Below are 20,979 nucleotides of genomic sequence, written 5' to 3' on the forward strand. Positions count from 1 at the left end.
CATGGAACAAGAACTACATTTCTGACTCACCCCCCTCTCTCCTTTGCAGCTTCTGCCTGTCAGATCTTATTCTCAGCTGCATGGAGTTTGCACACACACACACACACACACTGTGCCTGTGTAACTTGCAACAATGTTGCATTTCTTGCCTCTGGGCATGAAAGCAGTGAGCTGCTACTGCAGCCCCTGTGATCCTCACCAGAAAGGGCTAGTCTGCCCCCCCCTCCTGTTTGGTCTAGATAGTCTGTCCCAAGGCTATTCCCTTTACCCACATTGCCCCTCACTTCCTTTTCAACCATAACCTCTGGATGAGTGAGTACCTTGCTGTAAACCCCTGTACTGGTAGGATTATCTTTTTCACCTGCTCTTAACTACCAAGCACCCACAGAGAGACACTATTCATACATCAACATCTCTTCACAAGTGACTGTATTTTATGCTACTTTCCCCAAATAAAGTAAGAAAAGAAACAGACTTGTTGTGCTTGAAAAGAGGGCCGAGTTGACACTATCTGGGCTAAATCATCCTACACATGTCCCCTGGCTTCCAGAATAAAGACCATTGTGGTCGAAACGTTGTGTTGGCTTTATTAAATACTTTTGTTATTTTTAACTCCGTGTGCCCTGCCTTCCATCTTCCACCTGGGATCGGTGCAGCGTTTCGCTCATTGATGGAGCACCGGGAACTATCCGTTCTTTTTGCAAGTTTGCTTTATATGGCGTGCAACTCTTACTCGTGTTCGTTTTGTGCTCATCACACACACACACACACACAATGTCGTACTAAATGCAGTTTTCCCTCCACACACGCATGTGGTTCTCCTTACATTACACGTGAACACGTCTGCCTGGCCGCTCTCCAACATCTCATCAAACTGCACGTCTGTAACATTGTGCCCGGCTGTGAAAACAGAGCGACAACTCAGCTCGGCAGCGTGCTCTGCTGTTCCAGTGCTGACCCCCCCCCCCCCGCACTCCACCACAGTCCTATTCCACTGCTGAACCCCCAAACACACACACACCTATTCCAGTGCTGACCCCCTCCCCCCCGCACTCCACCACAGTCCTATTCCACTGCTGACCGCCCCAGACACACACACACACACACACACACACTCCTATTCCAGTGCTGACCACCCCAGACACACACACACACACACACACACACACTCCTATTCCAGTGCTGACACCCCCCCCCCACACACACACACACACTCACACTCACATTCCACTGCTGACCCCCCCCCCCCCCACACACTGATATTCCACTGCTGCCCCCCCCACCCACACACCTATGCGCACACACACAGCTCTGCACACACACAGCTCTGCACACGCATGCACACTCACACTCCCCACACACACAGCACTTCACTCACTGATCTCCAGTTGGCGTTTGATCCTCTTGACGTTGCTGTCTCTGTACTGAGTCTGCACGTTGTTACACTGATTAATCAGCTCGATGAACTGCTGTGATAGCACGCCATGCTGAGTGGGAGAAGCACAGGGTGAGAGGGGGGCAGGGAGAGACTGCTGTGATAGCACCCCATGCTGAGTGGGAGAAGCACAGGGTGAGAGGGGGGCAGGGAGAGACTGCTGTGATAGCACGCCATGCTGAGGGGGAGAAACACAGGGTGAGAGGGGGGCAGGGAGAGACTGCTGTGATAGCACCCCATGCTGAGGGGGAGAAACACAGGATGAGAGGGGGGCAGGGAGACTGCTGTGATAGCACCCCATGCTGAGGGGGAGAAACACAGGGTGAGAGGGGGCAGGGAGAGACTGCTGTGATAGCACCCCATGCTGAGGGGGAGAAACACAGGGTGAGAGGGGGGCAGGGAGACTGCTGTGATAGCACCCCATGCTGAGGGGGAGAAACACAGGGTGAGAGGGGGGCAGGGAGAGACTGCTGTGATAGCACCCCATGCTGAGGGGGAGAAACACAGGGTGAGAGGAGGGCAGGGAAAGACTGCTGTGAGAGCACCCCATGCTGAGGGGGAGAAGCACAGGGTGAGAGGGGGCAGGGAGAGACTGCTGTGAGAGCACCCCATGCTGAGGGGGAGAAGCACAGGGTGAGAGGGGGCAGGGAGAGACTGCTGTGATAGCACCCCATGCTGAGGGGGAGAAACACAGGGTGAGAGGGGGGCAGGCAGAGACTGCTGTGATAGCTCCCCATGCTGAGGGGGAGAAACACAGGGTGAGAGGGGGCAGGGAGAGACTGCTGTGATAGCACCCCATGCTGAGGGGGAGAAACACAGGATGAGAGGGGGGCAGGGAGACTGCTGTGATAGCACCCCATGCTGAGGGGGAGAAACACAGGGTGAGAGGGGGCAGGGAGAGACTGCTGTGATAGCACCCCATGCTGAGGGGGAGAAACACAGGGTGAGAGGGGGGCAGGGAGACTGCTGTGATAGCACCCCATGCTGAGGGGGAGAAACACAGGGTGAGAGGGGGGCAGGGAGAGACTGCTGTGATAGCACCCCATGCTGAGGGGGAGAAACACAGGGTGAGAGGAGGGCAGGGAGAGACTGCTGTGAGAGCACCCCATGCTGAGGGGGAGAAGCACAGGGTGAGAGGGGGCAGGGAGAGACTGCTGTGAGAGCACCCCATGCTGAGGGGGAGAAGCACAGGGTGAGAGGGGGCAGGGAGAGACTGCTGTGATAGCACCCCATGCTGAGGGGGAGAAACACAGGGTGAGAGGGGGGCAGGCAGAGACTGCTGTGATAGCTCCCCATGCTGAGGGGGAGAAACACAGGGTGAGAGGGGGCAGGGAGAGACTGCTGTGATAGCACCCCATGCTGAGGGGGAGAAACACAGGGTGAGAGGGGGCAGGGAGAGACTGCTGTGATAGCACCCCATGCTGAGGGGGAGAAACACAGGGTGAGAGGGGGGCAGGGAGAGACTGCTGTGATAGCACCCCATGCTGAGGGGGAGAAACACAGGGTGAGAGGGGGCAGGGAGAGACTGCTGTGATAGCATCCCATGCTGAGGGGGAGAAACACAGGGTGAGAGGGGGCAGGGAGAGACTGCTGTGAGAGCACCCCATGCTGAGGGGGAGAAACACAGGGTGAGAGGGGGGCAGGGAGAGACTGCTGTGAGAGCACCCCATGCTGAGGGGGAGAAACACAGGGGGAGAGGGGGGCAGGGAGAGACTGCTGTGATAGCACCCCATGCTGAGGGGGAGAAACACAGGGTGAGAGGGGGGCAGGCAGAGACTGCTGTGATAGCCCCCCATGCTGAGGGGGAGAAACACAGGATGAGAGGGGGCAGGGAGAGACTGCTGTGATAGCACCCCATGCTGAGGGGGAGAAACACAGGGTGAGAGGGGGGCAGGGAGAGACTGCTGTGATAGCACCCCATGCTGAGGGGGAGAAACACAGGGTGAGAGGGGGGCAGGCAGAGACTGCTGTGATAGCACCCCATGCTGAGGGGTAGAATCACAGGGTGAGAGGGGGGCAGGGAGAGACTGATGTGATAGCACCCCATGCTGAGGGGGAGAAACACAGGCTGAGAGGGGGCAGGGAGAGACTGCTGGGATAGCACCCCATGCTGAGGGGGAGAAACACAGGGTGAGAGGGGGGCAGGGAGAGACTGCTGTGATAGCACCCCATGCTGAGGGGGAGAAACACAGGGTGAGAGGGGGGCAGGGAGACTGCTGTGATAGCACCCCATGCTGAGGGGGAGAAACACAGGGTGAGAGGGGGGCAGGGAGAGACTGCTGTGATAGCACCCCATGCTGAGGGGGAGAAACACAGGGTGAGAGGGGGGCAGGGAGAGACTGCTGTGATAGCACCCCCTGCTGAGGGGGAGAAACACAGGGTTAGAGGGGGGCAGGGAGAGACTGCTGTGAGAGCACCCCATGCTGAGGGGGAGAAACACAGGGTGAGAGGGGGGCAGGGAGAGACTGCTGTGATAGCACCCCATGCTGAGGGGGAGAAACACAGGGTGAGAGGGGGGCAGGGAGAGACTGCTGTGAGAGCACCCCATGCTGAGGGGGAGAAGCACAGGGTGAGAGGGGGGCAGGGAGAGACTGCTGTGATAGCACCCCATGCTGAGGGGGAGAAACACAGGGTGAGAGGGGGCAGGGAGAGACTGCTGTGAGAGCACCCCATGCTGAGGGGGAGAAACACAGGGTGAGAGGGGGGCAGGGAGAGACTGCTGTGAGAGCACCCCATGCTGAGGGGGAGAAGCACAGGGTGAGAGGGGGGCAGGGAGAGACTGATGTGATAGCACCCCATGCTGAGGGGGAGAAACACAGGGTGAGAGGGGGGCAGGGAGAGACTGCTGTGATAGCCCCCCATGCTAAGGGGGAGAAACACAGGGTGAGAGGGGACAGGGAGAGACTGCTGTGATAGCACCCCATGCTGAGGGGGAGAAACACAGGGTGAGAGGGGGCAGGGAGAGACTGCTGTGATAGCACCCCATGCTGAGGGGGAGAAACACAAGGTGAGAGGGGGCAGGGAGAGACTGCTGTGATAGCACCCCATGCTGAGGGGGAGAAACACAGGCTGAGAGGGGGCAGGGAGAGACTGCTGTGATAGCACCCCATGCTGAGGGTGAGAAACACAGGGTGAGAGGGGGCAGGGAGAGACTGCTGTGATAGCACCCCATGCTGAGGGGGAGAAACACAGGGTGAGAGGGGGGCAGGGAGAGACTGCTGTGAGAGCACCCCATGCTGAGGGGGAGAAACACAGGGTGAGAGGGGGCAGGGAGAGACTGCTGTGAGAGCATCCCATGCTGAGGGGGAGAAACACAGGGTGAGAGGGGGGCAGGGAGAGACTGCTGTGATAGCACCCCATGCTGAGGGGGAGAAACACAGGGTGAGAGGGGGCAGGGAGAGACTGCTGTGATAGCCCCCCATGCTGAGGGGGAGAAACACAGGGTGAGAGGGGGCAGGGAGAGACTGCTGTGATAGCACCCCATGCTGAGGGGGAGAAACACAGGGTGAGAGGGGGGCAGGGAGAGACTGCTGGGATAGCACCCCATGCTGAGGGGGAGAAACACAGGGTGAGAGGGGGGCAGGGAGAGACTGCTGTGATAGCACCCCATGCTGAGGGGGAGAAACACAGGGTGAGAGGGGGGCAGGGAGAGACTGCTGTGATAGCACCCCATGCTGAGGGGGAGAAGCACAGGGTGAGAGGGGGGCAGGGAGAGACTGCTGTGATAGCACCCCATGCTGAGGGGGAGAAGCACAGGGTGAGAGGGGGGCAGGGAGAGACTGCTGTGATAGCACCCCATGCTGAGGGGGAGAAGCACAGGGTGAGAGGGGGGCAGGGAGAGACTGCTGTGAGAGCACCCCATGCTGAGGGGGGGAAACACGGGGTGAGAGGGGGGCAGGGAGAGACTGCTGTGAGAGCACCCCATGCTGAGGGGGAGAAACACAGGGTGAGAGGGGGGCAGGGAGAGACTGCTGTGATAGCACCCCATGCTGAGGGGGAGAAACACAGGGTGAGAGGGGGCAGGGAGAGACTGCTGTGATAGCACCCCATGCTGAGGGGGAGAAACACAGGGTGAGAGGGGGGCAGGGAGAGACTGCTGTGATAGCACCCCATGCTGAGGGGGAGAAACACAGGGTGAGAGGGGGCAGGGAGAGACTGCTGTGAGAGCACCGCATGCTGAGGGGGAGAAACACAGGGTGAGAGGGGGGCAGGGAGAGACTGCTGTGATAGCACCCCATGCTGAGGGGGAGAAACACAGGGTGAGAGGGGGCAGGGAGAGACTGCTGTGATAGCACCCCATGCTGAGGGGGAGAAACACAGGGTGAGAGGGGGCAGGGAGAGACTGCTGTGATAGCCCCCCATGCTGAGGGGGAGAAACACAGGGTGAGAGGGGGCAGGGAGAGACTGCTGTGAGAGCACCCCATGCTGAGGGGGAGAAGCACAGGGTGAGAGGGGGCAGGGAGAGACTGCTGTGATAGCACCCCATGCTGAGGGGGAGAAACACAGGGTGAGAGGGGGCAGGGAGAGACTGCTGTGATAGCACCCCATGCTGAGGGGGAGAAACACAGGGTGAGAGGGGGGCAGGGAGAGACTGCTGTGATAGCACCCCATGCTGAGGGGGAGAAACACAGGATGAGAGGGGGGCAGGGAGAGACTGCTGTGATAGCACCCCATGCTGAGGGGGAGAAACACAGGGTGAGAGGGGGGCAGGGAGAGACTGCTGTGATAGCACCCCATGCTGAGGGGGAGAAACACAGGGTGAGAGGGGGCAGGGAGAGACTGCTGTGATAGCACCCCATGCTGAGGGGGAGAAACACAGGGTGAGAGGGGGCAGGGAGAGACTGCTGTGAGAGCACCCCATGCTGAGGGGGAGAAACACAGGGTGAGAGGGGGGCAGGGAGAGACTGCTGTGATAGCACCCCATGCTGAGGGGGAGAAACACAGGGTGAGAGGGGGCAGGGAGAGACTGCTGTGAGAGCACCCCATGCTGAGGGGGAGAAGCACAGGGTGAGAGGGGGCAGGGAGAGACTGCTGTGAGAGCACCCCATGCTGAGGGGGAGAAACACAGGGTGAGAGGGGGGCAGGGAGAGACTGCTGTGACAGCACCCCATGCTGAGGGGGAGAAACACAGGGTGAGAGGGGGCAGGGAGAGACTGCTGTGATAGCACCCCATGCTGAGGGGGAGAAGCACAGGATGAGAGGGGGGCAGGGAGAGACTGCTGTGATAGCACCCCATGCTGAGGGGGAGAAACACAGGGTGAGAGGGGGGCAGGGAGAGACTGCTGTGATAGCACCCCATGCTGAGGGGGAGAAACACAGGGTGAGAGGGGGGCAGGGAGAGACTGCTGGGATAGCACCCCATGCTGAGGGGGAGAAACACAGGGTGAGAGGGGGGCAGGGAGAGACTGCTGTGATAGCACCCCATGCTGAGGGGGAGAAACACAGGGTGAGAGGGGGGCAGGGAGAGACTGCTGTGATAGCACCCCATGCTGAGGGGGAGAAACACAGGGTGAGAGGGGGGCAGGGAGAGACTGCTGTGATAGCACCCCATGCTGAGGGGGAGAAACACAGGGTGAGAGTGGGGCAGGGAGAGACTGCTGTGAGAGCACCCCATGCTGAGGGGGAGAAACACAGGGTGAGAGGGGGGCAGGGAGAGACTGCTGTGATAGCCCCCCATGCTGAGGGGGAGAAACACAGGGTGAGAGGGGGCAGGGAGAGACTGCTGTGAGAGCACCCCATGCTGAGGGGGAGAAACACAGGGTGAGAGGGGGGCAGGGAGAGACTGCTGTGATAGCAACCCATGCTGAGGGGGAGAAACACAGGGTGAGAGGGGGGGAGGGAGAGACTGCTGTGATAGCATCCCATGCTGAGTGGGAGAAGCACAGGGTGAGAGGGGGGCAGGGAGAGACTGCTGTGATAGCACCCCATGCTGAGGGGGAGAAACACAGGGTGAGAGGGGGGCAGGGAGAGACTGCTGTGAGAGCACCCCATGCTGAGGGGGAGAAACACAGGGTGAGAGGGGGGCAGGGAGAGACTGCTGTGATAGCATCCCATGCTGAGGGGGAGAAACACAGGGTGAGAGGGGGGCAGGGAGAGACTGCTGTGAGAGCACCCCATGCTGAGGGGGAGAAACACAGGGTGAGAGGGGGCAGGGAGAGACTGCTGTGATAGCACCCCATGCTGAGGGGGAGAAACACAGGGTGAGAGGGGGGCAGGGAGAGACTGCTGTGAGAGCACCCCATGCTGAGGGGGAGAAACACAGGGTGAGAGGGGGCAGGGAGAGACTGCTGTGAGAGCACCCCATGCTGAGGGGGAGAAACACAGGGTGAGAGGGGGGCAGGGAGAGACTGCTGTGATAGCACCCCATGCTGAGGGGGAGAAACACAGGGTCAGAGGGGGCAGGGAGAGACTGCTGTGATAGCACCCCATGCTGAGGGGGAGAAACACAGGGTGAGAGGGGGGCAGGGAGAGACTGCTGTGAGAGCACCCCATGCTGAGGGGGAGAAGCACAGGGTGAGAGGGGGCAGGGAGAGACTGCTGTGATAGCACCCCATGCTGAGGGGGAGAAGCACAGGGTGAGAGGGGGCAGGGAGAGACTGCTGTGATAGCCCCCCATGCTGAGGGGGAGAAACACAGGGTGAGAGGGGGGCAGGGAGAGACTGCTGTGAGAGCACCCCATGCTGAGGGGGAGAAACACAGGGTGAGAGGAGGGCAGGGAAAGACTGCTGTGAGAGCACCCCATGCTGAGGGGGAGAAGCACAGGGTGAGAGGGGGCAGGGAGAGACTGCTGTGAGAGCACCCCATGCTGAGGGGGAGAAGCACAGGGTGAGAGGGGGCAGGGAGAGACTGCTGTGATAGCACCCCATGCTGAGGGGGAGAAACACAGGGTGAGAGGGGGGCAGGCAGAGACTGCTGTGATAGCTCCCCATGCTGAGGGGGAGAAACACAGGGTGAGAGGGGGCAGGGAGAGACTGCTGTGATAGCACCCCATGCTGAGGGGGAGAAACACAGGATGAGAGGGGGGCAGGGAGACTGCTGTGATAGCACCCCATGCTGAGGGGGAGAAACACAGGGTGAGAGGGGGCAGGGAGAGACTGCTGTGATAGCACCCCATGCTGAGGGGGAGAAACACAGGGTGAGAGGGGGGCAGGGAGACTGCTGTGATAGCACCCCATGCTGAGGGGGAGAAACACAGGGTGAGAGGGGGGCAGGGAGAGACTGCTGTGATAGCACCCCATGCTGAGGGGGAGAAACACAGGGTGAGAGGAGGGCAGGGAGAGACTGCTGTGAGAGCACCCCATGCTGAGGGGGAGAAGCACAGGGTGAGAGGGGGCAGGGAGAGACTGCTGTGAGAGCACCCCATGCTGAGGGGGAGAAGCACAGGGTGAGAGGGGGCAGGGAGAGACTGCTGTGATAGCACCCCATGCTGAGGGGGAGAAACACAGGGTGAGAGGGGGGCAGGCAGAGACTGCTGTGATAGCTCCCCATGCTGAGGGGGAGAAACACAGGGTGAGAGGGGGCAGGGAGAGACTGCTGTGATAGCACCCCATGCTGAGGGGGAGAAACACAGGGTGAGAGGGGGCAGGGAGAGACTGCTGTGATAGCACCCCATGCTGAGGGGGAGAAACACAGGGTGAGAGGGGGGCAGGGAGAGACTGCTGTGATAGCACCCCATGCTGAGGGGGAGAAACACAGGGTGAGAGGGGGCAGGGAGAGACTGCTGTGATAGCATCCCATGCTGAGGGGGAGAAACACAGGGTGAGAGGGGGCAGGGAGAGACTGCTGTGAGAGCACCCCATGCTGAGGGGGAGAAACACAGGGTGAGAGGGGGGCAGGGAGAGACTGCTGTGAGAGCACCCCATGCTGAGGGGGAGAAACACAGGGGGAGAGGGGGGCAGGGAGAGACTGCTGTGATAGCACCCCATGCTGAGGGGGAGAAACACAGGGTGAGAGGGGGGCAGGCAGAGACTGCTGTGATAGCCCCCCATGCTGAGGGGGAGAAACACAGGATGAGAGGGGGCAGGGAGAGACTGCTGTGATAGCACCCCATGCTGAGGGGGAGAAACACAGGGTGAGAGGGGGGCAGGGAGAGACTGCTGTGATAGCACCCCATGCTGAGGGGGAGAAACACAGGGTGAGAGGGGGGCAGGCAGAGACTGCTGTGATAGCACCCCATGCTGAGGGGTAGAATCACAGGGTGAGAGGGGGGCAGGGAGAGACTGATGTGATAGCACCCCATGCTGAGGGGGAGAAACACAGGCTGAGAGGGGGCAGGGAGAGACTGCTGGGATAGCACCCCATGCTGAGGGGGAGAAACACAGGGTGAGAGGGGGGCAGGGAGAGACTGCTGTGATAGCACCCCATGCTGAGGGGGAGAAACACAGGGTGAGAGGGGGGCAGGGAGACTGCTGTGATAGCACCCCATGCTGAGGGGGAGAAACACAGGGTGAGAGGGGGGCAGGGAGAGACTGCTGTGATAGCACCCCATGCTGAGGGGGAGAAACACAGGGTGAGAGGGGGGCAGGGAGAGACTGCTGTGATAGCACCCCCTGCTGAGGGGGAGAAACACAGGGTTAGAGGGGGGCAGGGAGAGACTGCTGTGAGAGCACCCCATGCTGAGGGGGAGAAACACAGGGTGAGAGGGGGGCAGGGAGAGACTGCTGTGATAGCACCCCATGCTGAGGGGGAGAAACACAGGGTGAGAGGGGGGCAGGGAGAGACTGCTGTGAGAGCACCCCATGCTGAGGGGGAGAAGCACAGGGTGAGAGGGGGGCAGGGAGAGACTGCTGTGATAGCACCCCATGCTGAGGGGGAGAAACACAGGGTGAGAGGGGGCAGGGAGAGACTGCTGTGAGAGCACCCCATGCTGAGGGGGAGAAACACAGGGTGAGAGGGGGGCAGGGAGAGACTGCTGTGAGAGCACCCCATGCTGAGGGGGAGAAGCACAGGGTGAGAGGGGGGCAGGGAGAGACTGATGTGATAGCACCCCATGCTGAGGGGGAGAAACACAGGGTGAGAGGGGGGCAGGGAGAGACTGCTGTGATAGCCCCCCATGCTAAGGGGGAGAAACACAGGGTGAGAGGGGACAGGGAGAGACTGCTGTGATAGCACCCCATGCTGAGGGGGAGAAACACAGGGTGAGAGGGGGCAGGGAGAGACTGCTGTGATAGCACCCCATGCTGAGGGGGAGAAACACAAGGTGAGAGGGGGCAGGGAGAGACTGCTGTGATAGCACCCCATGCTGAGGGGGAGAAACACAGGCTGAGAGGGGGCAGGGAGAGACTGCTGTGATAGCACCCCATGCTGAGGGTGAGAAACACAGGGTGAGAGGGGGCAGGGAGAGACTGCTGTGATAGCACCCCATGCTGAGGGGGAGAAACACAGGGTGAAAGGGGGGCAGGGAGAGACTGCTGTGAGAGCACCCCATGCTGAGGGGGAGAAACACAGGGTGAGAGGGGGCAGGGAGAGACTGCTGTGAGAGCATCCCATGCTGAGGGGGAGAAACACAGGGTGAGAGGGGGGCAGGGAGAGACTGCTGTGATAGCACCCCATGCTGAGGGGGAGAAACACAGGGTGAGAGGGGGCAGGGAGAGACTGCTGTGATAGCCCCCCATGCTGAGGGGGAGAAACACAGGGTGAGAGGGGGCAGGGAGAGACTGCTGTGATAGCACCCCATGCTGAGGGGGAGAAACACAGGGTGAGAGGGGGGCAGGGAGAGACTGCTGGGATAGCACCCCATGCTGAGGGGGAGAAACACAGGGTGAGAGGGGGGCAGGGAGAGACTGCTGTGATAGCACCCCATGCTGAGGGGGAGAAACACAGGGTGAGAGGGGGGCAGGGAGAGACTGCTGTGATAGCACCCCATGCTGAGGGGGAGAAGCACAGGGTGAGAGGGGGGCAGGGAGAGACTGCTGTGATAGCACCCCATGCTGAGGGGGAGAAGCACAGGGTGAGAGGGGGGCAGGGAGAGACTGCTGTGATAGCACCCCATGCTGAGGGGGAGAAGCACAGGGTGAGAGGGGGGCAGGGAGAGACTGCTGTGAGAGCACCCCATGCTGAGGGGGGGAAACACGGGGTGAGAGGGGGGCAGGGAGAGACTGCTGTGAGAGCACCCCATGCTGAGGGGGAGAAACACAGGGTGAGAGGGGGGCAGGGAGAGACTGCTGTGATAGCACCCCATGCTGAGGGGGAGAAACACAGGGTGAGAGGGGGCAGGGAGAGACTGCTGTGATAGCACCCCATGCTGAGGGGGAGAAACACAGGGTGAGAGGGGGGCAGGGAGAGACTGCTGTGATAGCACCCCATGCTGAGGGGGAGAAACACAGGGTGAGAGGGGGCAGGGAGAGACTGCTGTGAGAGCACCGCATGCTGAGGGGGAGAAACACAGGGTGAGAGGGGGGCAGGGAGAGACTGCTGTGATAGCACCCCATGCTGAGGGGGAGAAACACAGGGTGAGAGGGGGCAGGGAGAGACTGCTGTGATAGCACCCCATGCTGAGGGGGAGAAACACAGGGTGAGAGGGGGCAGGGAGAGACTGCTGTGATAGCCCCCCATGCTGAGGGGGAGAAACACAGGGTGAGAGGGGGCAGGGAGAGACTGCTGTGAGAGCACCCCATGCTGAGGGGGAGAAGCACAGGGTGAGAGGGGGCAGGGAGAGACTGCTGTGATAGCACCCCATGCTGAGGGGGAGAAACACAGGGTGAGAGGGGGCAGGGAGAGACTGCTGTGATAGCACCCCATGCTGAGGGGGAGAAACACAGGGTGAGAGGGGGGCAGGGAGAGACTGCTGTGATAGCACCCCATGCTGAGGGGGAGAAACACAGGATGAGAGGGGGGCAGGGAGAGACTGCTGTGATAGCACCCCATGCTGAGGGGGAGAAACACAGGGTGAGAGGGGGGCAGGGAGAGACTGCTGTGATAGCACCCCATGCTGAGGGGGAGAAACACAGGGTGAGAGGGGGCAGGGAGAGACTGCTGTGATAGCACCCCATGCTGAGGGGGAGAAACACAGGGTGAGAGGGGGCAGGGAGAGACTGCTGTGAGAGCACCCCATGCTGAGGGGGAGAAACACAGGGTGAGAGGGGGGCAGGGAGAGACTGCTGTGATAGCACCCCATGCTGAGGGGGAGAAACACAGGGTGAGAGGGGGCAGGGAGAGACTGCTGTGAGAGCACCCCATGCTGAGGGGGAGAAGCACAGGGTGAGAGGGGGCAGGGAGAGACTGCTGTGAGAGCACCCCATGCTGAGGGGGAGAAACACAGGGTGAGAGGGGGGCAGGGAGAGACTGCTGTGACAGCACCCCATGCTGAGGGGGAGAAACACAGGGTGAGAGGGGGCAGGGAGAGACTGCTGTGATAGCACCCCATGCTGAGGGGGAGAAGCACAGGATGAGAGGGGGGCAGGGAGAGACTGCTGTGATAGCACCCCATGCTGAGGGGGAGAAACACAGGGTGAGAGGGGGGCAGGGAGAGACTGCTGTGATAGCACCCCATGCTGAGGGGGAGAAACACAGGGTGAGAGGGGGGCAGGGAGAGACTGCTGGGATAGCACCCCATGCTGAGGGGGAGAAACACAGGGTGAGAGGGGGGCAGGGAGAGACTGCTGTGATAGCACCCCATGCTGAGGGGGAGAAACACAGGGTGAGAGGGGGGCAGGGAGAGACTGCTGTGATAGCACCCCATGCTGAGGGGGAGAAACACAGGGTGAGAGGGGGGCAGGGAGAGACTGCTGTGATAGCACCCCATGCTGAGGGGGAGAAACACAGGGTGAGAGTGGGGCAGGGAGAGACTGCTGTGAGAGCACCCCATGCTGAGGGGGAGAAACACAGGGTGAGAGGGGGGCAGGGAGAGACTGCTGTGATAGCCCCCCATGCTGAGGGGGAGAAACACAGGGTGAGAGGGGGCAGGGAGAGACTGCTGTGAGAGCACCCCATGCTGAGGGGGAGAAACACAGGGTGAGAGGGGGGCAGGGAGAGACTGCTGTGATAGCAACCCATGCTGAGGGGGAGAAACACAGGGTGAGAGGGGTGGAGGGAGAGACTGCTGTGATAGCATCCCATGCTGAGTGGGAGAAGCACAGGGTGAGAGGGGGGCAGGGAGAGACTGCTGTGATAGCACCCCATGCTGAGGGGGAGAAACACAGGGTGAGAGGGGGGCAGGGAGAGACTGCTGTGAGAGCACCCCATGCTGAGGGGGAGAAACACAGGGTGAGAGGGGGGCAGGGAGAGACTGCTGTGATAGCATCCCATGCTGAGGGGGAGAAACACAGGGTGAGAGGGGGGCAGGGAGAGACTGCTGTGAGAGCACCCCATGCTGAGGGGGAGAAACACAGGGTGAGAGGGGGCAGGGAGAGACTGCTGTGATAGCACCCCATGCTGAGGGGGAGAAACACAGGGTGAGAGGGGGGCAGGGAGAGACTGCTGTGAGAGCACCCCATGCTGAGGGGGAGAAACACAGGGTGAGAGGGGGCAGGGAGAGACTGCTGTGAGAGCACCCCATGCTGAGGGGGAGAAACACAGGGTGAGAGGGGGGCAGGGAGAGACTGCTGTGATAGCACCCCATGCTGAGGGGGAGAAACACAGGGTCAGAGGGGGCAGGGAGAGACTGCTGTGATAGCACCCCATGCTGAGGGGGAGAAACACAGGGTGAGAGGGGGGCAGGGAGAGACTGCTGTGAGAGCACCCCATGCTGAGGGGGAGAAGCACAGGGTGAGAGGGGGCAGGGAGAGACTGCTGTGATAGCACCCCATGCTGAGGGGGAGAAGCACAGGGTGAGAGGGGGCAGGGAGAGACTGCTGTGATAGCCCCCCATGCTGAGGGGGAGAAACACAGGGTGAGAGGGGGGCAGGGAGAGACTGCTGTGAGAGCACCCCATGCTGAGGGGGAGAAGCACAGGGTGAGAGGGGGCAGGGAGAGACTGATGTGAGAGCACCCCATGCTGAGGGGGAGAAGCACAGGGTGAGAGGGGGCAGGGAGAGACTGCTGTGAGAGCACCCCATGCTGAGGGGGAGAAGCACAGGGTGAGAGGGGGCAGGGAGAGACTGCTGTGATAGCACCCCATGCTGAGGGGGAGAAGCACAGGGTGAGAGGGGGCAGGGAGAGACTGCTGTGATAGCACCCCATGCTGAGGGGGAGAAACACAGGGTGAGAGGGGGCAGGGAGAGACTGCTGTGATAGCATCCCATGCTGAGGGGGAGAAACACAGGGTGAGAGGGGGCAGGGAGAGACTGCTGTGATAGCCCCCCATGCTGAGGGGGAGAAACACAGGGTGAAAGGGGGCAGGGAGAGACTGCTGTGAGAGCACCGCATGCTGAGGGGGAGAAACACAGGGTGAGAGGGGGCAGGGAGAGACTGCTGTGATAGCACACCACAGAGAGACAGAGGGGAAGAGAGAGAGACGGGAGGGAAGAGAGAGGGAGCCAGCACTAGACGCTCACAGATAGATGCAGTCAGAGGGAGCCAGCACTAGACGCTCACAGATAGATGCAATCAGAGGGAGCCAGCACTAGACGCTCACAGATAGACGCAGTCAGAGGGAGCCAGCACTAGACGCTCACAGATAGATGCAGTCAGAGGGAGCCAGCACTAGACGCTCACAGATAGATGCAGTCAGAGGGAGCCAGCACTAGACGCTCACAGATAGATGCAGTCAGAGGGAGCCAGCACTAGACGCTCACAGATAGATGCAGTCAGAGGGAGCCAGCACTAGACGCTCACAGATGGACGCAGTCAGAGGGAGCCAGCACTAGACGCTCACAGATAGATGCAGTCAGTATGTACCTGTGTTTTCCTCATACGAACATGAACTGAACTCCTCACTAAATCATCATCCTCCTTCACCTCCATACCTGATACATAGGAACATACACAGTGAGAGAGAGGGGGGAGAGAGCGCGCGCATAGAGAGAGAGCGCACGCAGAGAGAGCGCACGCAGAGAGAGCGCACGCAGAGAGAGCGCACGCAGAGAGCGCACGCAGAGAGAGCGCACGCAGAGAGAGCGCACGCAGAGAGAGCGCACGCAGAGAGAGCGCACGCAGAGAGAGCGCACGCAGAGAGAGTGCAGGCAGAGAGAGCGCAGAGAGAGCGCACGCAGAGAGCGCAGAGAGCACACGCAGAGAGAGCGCAGAGAGCGCACGTATAGAGAGCGCATGCAGAGAGACCGCGCAGAGAGAGAGAGCGCGCAGAGAGAGAAAGAGCGCGCGCAGAGAGAGAAAGAGCACGCGAAGAGAGAAAGAGAGCGCGCAGAGAGAGAAAGAGAGCGCGCAGAGAGAAAGAGAGCGCGCAGAGAGAAAGAGAGAGCGCGCAGAGAAAGAAAGAGAGCGCGCAGAAAGCGCGTGCACAGAGAGCGCGTGCACAGAGAGAGAGCGCACAGAGAGAGAGCGCACAGAGAGAGAGCGCACAGAGAGAGAGCGCACAGAGAGAGAGCGCACAGAGAGAGAGCGCACAGAGAAAGAGCGCACAGAGAGAGAGCGCACAGAGAGAGAGAGCGCACAGAGAGAGAGAGCGCACAGAGAGAGAGCGCACAGAGAGAGAGCGCACAGAGACAGCGCGCACAGAGACAGCGCGCACAGAGACAGCGCGCACAGAGACAGCGCGCACAGAGAGAGAACGCACAGAGAGAGAGCGCACAGAGAGAGCGCGCACAGAGAGAGAGCGCACAGAGAGAGCGCGCACAGAGAGAGCGCGCACAGAGAGAGCGCGCACAGAGAGAGCGCGCACAGAGACAGCGCGCACAGAGACAGCGCGCACAGAGACAGCGCGCACAGAGTCTCACTCTGCAGCTTCGCCCGGATTTCTTTAGCCAGAAGTTTGATATCCTCCCGCAGCTTCTGCAGATCCACTTTCATACCTGAGACATGGACAATTCCAGGCGATTAATATCAGCGCTACATTAAGGTTGGAGGAAAGGAGATTTCACCAGCAACAAAGGAAAGGGTTCTTTACAGTAAGGGCAGTTACAGCGTGGGATTCATTACCCATGGAGACTGTGATGGCAGATACAATAGATATGTTCAAAAAAAGGTTGGACATCTTTTTAGAAAGGAAAGGTATACAGGGATATACCAAATAAGTATACATGGGAAGGATGTTGATCCAGGGATTAATCCGATTGCCAATTCTGGGAGTCAGGAAGGAATTTATTTTCCCCCTTATGAGATAACATTGGATGATATGACACTGGGGTTGTGTGTTTGCCTTTCTCTGGATCACATCAACAGTGGCACCTACAGCATAGGGAACCCGAGAGCAGCCCACCCAGTGTCCCAGCCTGCACACGGCACACCTATATATCTCTATAGGCCAGTATTAGGACACGTGTCGTTTTACCTGTACTAGTGTCTGATAGAGAGCGCTCCTATAGTGCTCCAGCGCTCCTATAGTGCTCCAGCGCTCCGCTTCTATAGTGCTCCAGCGCTCCTATAGTGCTCCTATAGCGCTCCTATAGTGCTCACACATGGATCCCGGGCGCTGCAATACGCTGTTCTAGTTTTAAAGCCCCTCATTTTATATTCAGTTTGGACATTACAATGACTGTAACTGTCTCATGTCCCAGTTGCAGGGACTGGGAGCTCCCTATGTACCTGGTGTCTCTGTGCTGTGTATCTATACTTCCCCCGGATCAATAAGCACTGCAAGTATACATATAGGAGAAAGTATCTGTCGTCTAAAGTGAGCGGGGTGTGTACAGGCAGAGCCGGGGTCACGCTGTGACACGGCGGCAGAGCCGGGGTCACGCTGTGACACAGCGGCAGAGCCGGGGTCACACTGTGACACAGCGGCAGAGCCGGGGTCAGACTGTCACACAGCGGCAGAGCCGGGGTCACACTGTGACACAGCGGCCGGGGTCAGACTGTGACACAGCGGCAGAGCACTTACCCTCCTCAGGGAGAGGCGTACTGAGGACCTTCACCTGATTGGCTTCCATCTGCTTCACCTTGTCCCCGAGGAGCTGCATGGACTCCCGGATCTGATGGCTCTGGGGAAGGAACATGTCACAGGTGGGAGGGACATAGGACAATTCTGTCTCGTCACTGTCACCTTGCGGTGGGGGGGAAGAGGTCGGGATGTCACCTTGCAGTGGGGGGGGAAGAGGTCGGGATGTCACCTTGTGGTGGGAGGGACAGTTCGGGATGTCACCCTGTGGTGGGAGGGACAGGTCGGGATGATGTCATCCTGCGGTGGGAGGGACAGGTCAGGATGTCACCCTGTGGTGGGAGGGACAGGTCGGGATGTCACCCTGCGGTGGGAGGGACAGGTCGGGATGTCACCCTGCGGTGGGAGGGACAGGTCGGGATGTCACCCTGCAGTGGGAGGGACAGGTCGGGATGTCACCCTGCGGTGGGAGGGACAGGTCGGGATGTCACCCTGCGGTGGGAGGGACAGGTCGGGATGTCACCCTGTGGTGGGAGGGACAGGTCGGGGTGTCACCCTGCGGTGGGAGGGACAGGTCGGGATGTCACCCTGTGCTGGGGGGGACAGGTCGGGGTGTCACCCTGTGGTGGGAGGGACAGGTCGGGGTGTTACCCTGCGGTGGGGGGGACAGGTCGGGATGTCACCTTGCAGTGGGAGGGACAGGTCGGGATGTCACCCTGCGGTGGGAGGGACAGGTCGGGATGTCACCCTGTGGTGGGAGGGACAGGTCAGGATGTCACCCTGTGGTGGGAGGGACAGGTCGGGATGTCACCCTGTGGTGGGAGGGATAGGTCGGGATGTCACCCTGTGGTGGGGGGGACAGGTCGGGATGTCACCCTGTGGTGGGGGGGACAGGTCGGGATGTCACCCTGCGGTGGGAGGGACAGGTCGGGATGTCACCCTGCGGTGGGAGGGACAGGTCGGGATGTCACCCTGCGGTGGGGGGGACAGGTCGGGGTGTCACCCTGTGGTGGGAGGGATAGGTCGGGATGTCACCCTGCGGTGGGAGGGACAGGTCGGGATGTCACCCTGCGGTGGGAGGGATAGGTCGGATGTCACCCTGCAGTGGGAGGGACAGGTCAGGATGTCACCCTGCGGTGAGAGGGACAGGCCGGGGTGTCACCCTGCGGTGGGAGGGACAGGTCGGGATGTCACCCTGCGGTGGGAGGGACAGGTCGGGACGTCACCCTGCGGTGGGAGGGACAGGTCGGGATGTCACCTTGCGGTGGGAGGGACAGGTCGGGATGTCACCTTGCGGTGGGAGGGACAGGTCGGGATGTCACCTTGCGGTGGGAGGGACAGGTCGGGATGTCACCTTGCGGTGGGGGGGACAGGTCGGGGTGTCACCCTGTGGTGGGAGGGACAGGTCGGGGTGTCACCCTGCGGTGGGAGGGACAGGTCGGGATGTCACCTTGCGGTGGGAGGGACAGGGTCGGAATGTCACCCTGCGGTGGGGGGGACAGGTCGGGATGTCACCCTGTGGTGGGGGGGACAGGTCGGGATGATGTCACCCTGCGGTGGGAGGGACAGGTCGGGATGTCACCCTGCGATGGGGGGGACAGGTCGGGATGTCACCCTGCGGTGAGGGGGACAGGTCGGGATGTCACCTGGCAGTAGGAGGGGTGTTACCGTTTTAAAGAATTGATCATTTATCTCTGTGTCCTCTTTGCTCCCGTTGATAAAATGACTCTCTGCTCGTCAGCTTCTGAGTCACTGTCACTCTGAGAGAGAGAGAGAGAGAGAGAGAGAGAGAGAGAGGAGAGAGAGAGAGAGAGAGAGAGAGAGAGAGAGAGAGAGCGAGAGAGAGAGAGCGAGAGAGAGAGAGAGAGCGAGGGAGGAGTGTGAGTGACACGCAGAGTAAGAGGGGGGGAAGGGTGTCCTAAAGGGGGGCAGAGGAAAGAGCGCGGAGGGGGGGAGAGAGAGCGTGGAGAGGGAGAGAGAGAGAGCGTGGAAGGGGAGAGAGAGAGCACGTGAGGGGAAGAGAGAGAGAGAGTGGAGGGGGAGAGAGAGAGCGGAGGGGGAGAGAGGGAGAGAGCAGAGGGGGCGAGAGAGAGCAGAGGGGGAGAGAGAGAGAGAGCGGAGGGGGAGAGAGAGAGCGGAGGGGGGAGAGAGAGAGCGGAGGGGGAGAGAGAGCACGGAGGGGGAGAGAGAGAGCACGGAGGGGGAGAGAGAGAGCACGGAGGGAGGGAGAGAGAGAGAGCACGGAGGGGGAGAGAGAGAGCACTGAGGGGGAGAGAGAGAGCACTGAGGGGGAGAGAGAGAGCACGGAGGGGGAGAGAGAGAGCATGGGGGGGGAGAGATAGAGCACGGAGGGGGGAGAGCGAGCGCGGAGGGGGAGAGAGAGAGCGGAGGGGGAGAGAGAGAGCGGAGGGGGAGAGAGAGAGCGGAGGGGGGAGAGAGAGAACGGAGGGGGAGAGAGAGAGCGGAGGGGGAGAGAGAGAGCGGAGGGGGAGAGAGAGAGCGGAGGAGGGGAGAGAGAGAGCGTCGAGGGGGAGAGAGAGAGCACGGAGGGGGAGAGAGAGAGCACGGAGGGGGAGAGAGAGAGCACGGAGGGAGGGAGAGAGAGAGAGCACGGAGGGGAGAGAGAGAGCACTGAGGGGGAGAGAGAGCACTGAGGGGGAGAGAGAGAGCACGGAGGGGGAGAGAGAGAGCATGGGGGGGAGAGATAGAGCACGGAGGGGGAGAGCGAGCGCGGAGGGGGAGAGAGAGAGCGGAGGGGGAGGGAGAGAGCGGAGGGGGAGAGAGAGAGCGGAGGGGGAGAGAGAGCGGAGGGGGAGAGAGAGAACGGAGGGGGAGAAAGAGAGAGAGCGGAGGGGGAGAGAGAGCGGAGGGGGAGAGAGAGCGGAGGGGGAGAGAGAGCGGCGGGGGAGAGCGCGGAGGGGGAGAGCGCGGAGGGGGAGAGAGAGCGGAGGCGGGGGAGAGAGAGAGCGGAGGGGGGGAGAGAGGGAGCGGAGGGGGGGGAGAGAGGAGCGGAGGGGGGGAGAGAGGAGCGGAGGGGGGAGAGAGGGAGCGGAGAGGGGGGAGAGAGAGGGAGCGGAGGGGGGGGGGGGAGAGAGAGGGAGCGGAGCGGGGAGAGAGAGGGAGCGGAGGAGAGAGAGGGAGCGGAGGGGGGGAGAAGAGAGGAGGGGGTGAGAGAGAGGAGGGGGAGTGAAGGGGAGACAGTATGTGTGTTTGTGTACATGTGTTCATGTGTATACAGTATGTATATTTATATATGTAAAGGTATATCATCATCTACATCCACTGCTGGATGAAGCCTCACCAGTGATCACCCAGATAATGCGATTACAGCCTATCGTCTCCACGTCGCTCCAACCCACCACCTCATCCCATCCTCCCATCTTACATTGGGTCATCGTCCGTACGTGAGCACGGGCAGGATACACGGGTCACATCCGTACGTGAGCACGGCAGGATACACGGGTCACATCCATACGTGAGCACGGGCAGAATACACGGGTCCAACACTTTCCTGTGAGACACGGTGGAAAGTTCCCCTGAAATATTGTCGTTTCTTCCAAATTCTCCGTCCCATCTTCATTCTCCTATTGATTTCATTCCAAAGGCCGGCCAAGGTAGACATACGCGAGTCTTCGGCGTCTTCCAGTTCTATTCCATTTATTTAGATATTTTG

At 60.7% G+C, this 20,979-nt stretch overlaps 1 protein-coding gene across 1 annotated transcript; it reads right to left on the minus strand.

Moving 5' to 3' along the window:
- Positions 1–783: 783 nt before the first annotated feature.
- Positions 784–20,701, minus strand: LOC142475358 (syntaxin-4-like; the record flags this gene model as incomplete). The annotated part of the gene is given in 8 exon segments (XM_075581272.1): positions 784–900; positions 1,379–1,487; positions 15,212–15,279; positions 16,207–16,281; positions 17,310–17,409; positions 18,975–19,025; positions 19,028–19,066; positions 20,618–20,701. Coding segments are annotated over 8 exon segments (643 nt in total), but the record flags the coding sequence as incomplete, so codon positions are not given.
- Positions 20,702–20,979: the final 278 nt, after the last annotated feature.

This window comes from Ascaphus truei, unplaced genomic scaffold (assembly GCF_040206685.1).
Source record: "Ascaphus truei isolate aAscTru1 unplaced genomic scaffold, aAscTru1.hap1 HAP1_SCAFFOLD_1186, whole genome shotgun sequence".
NCBI lineage: Eukaryota > Metazoa > Chordata > Amphibia > Anura > Ascaphidae > Ascaphus > Ascaphus truei.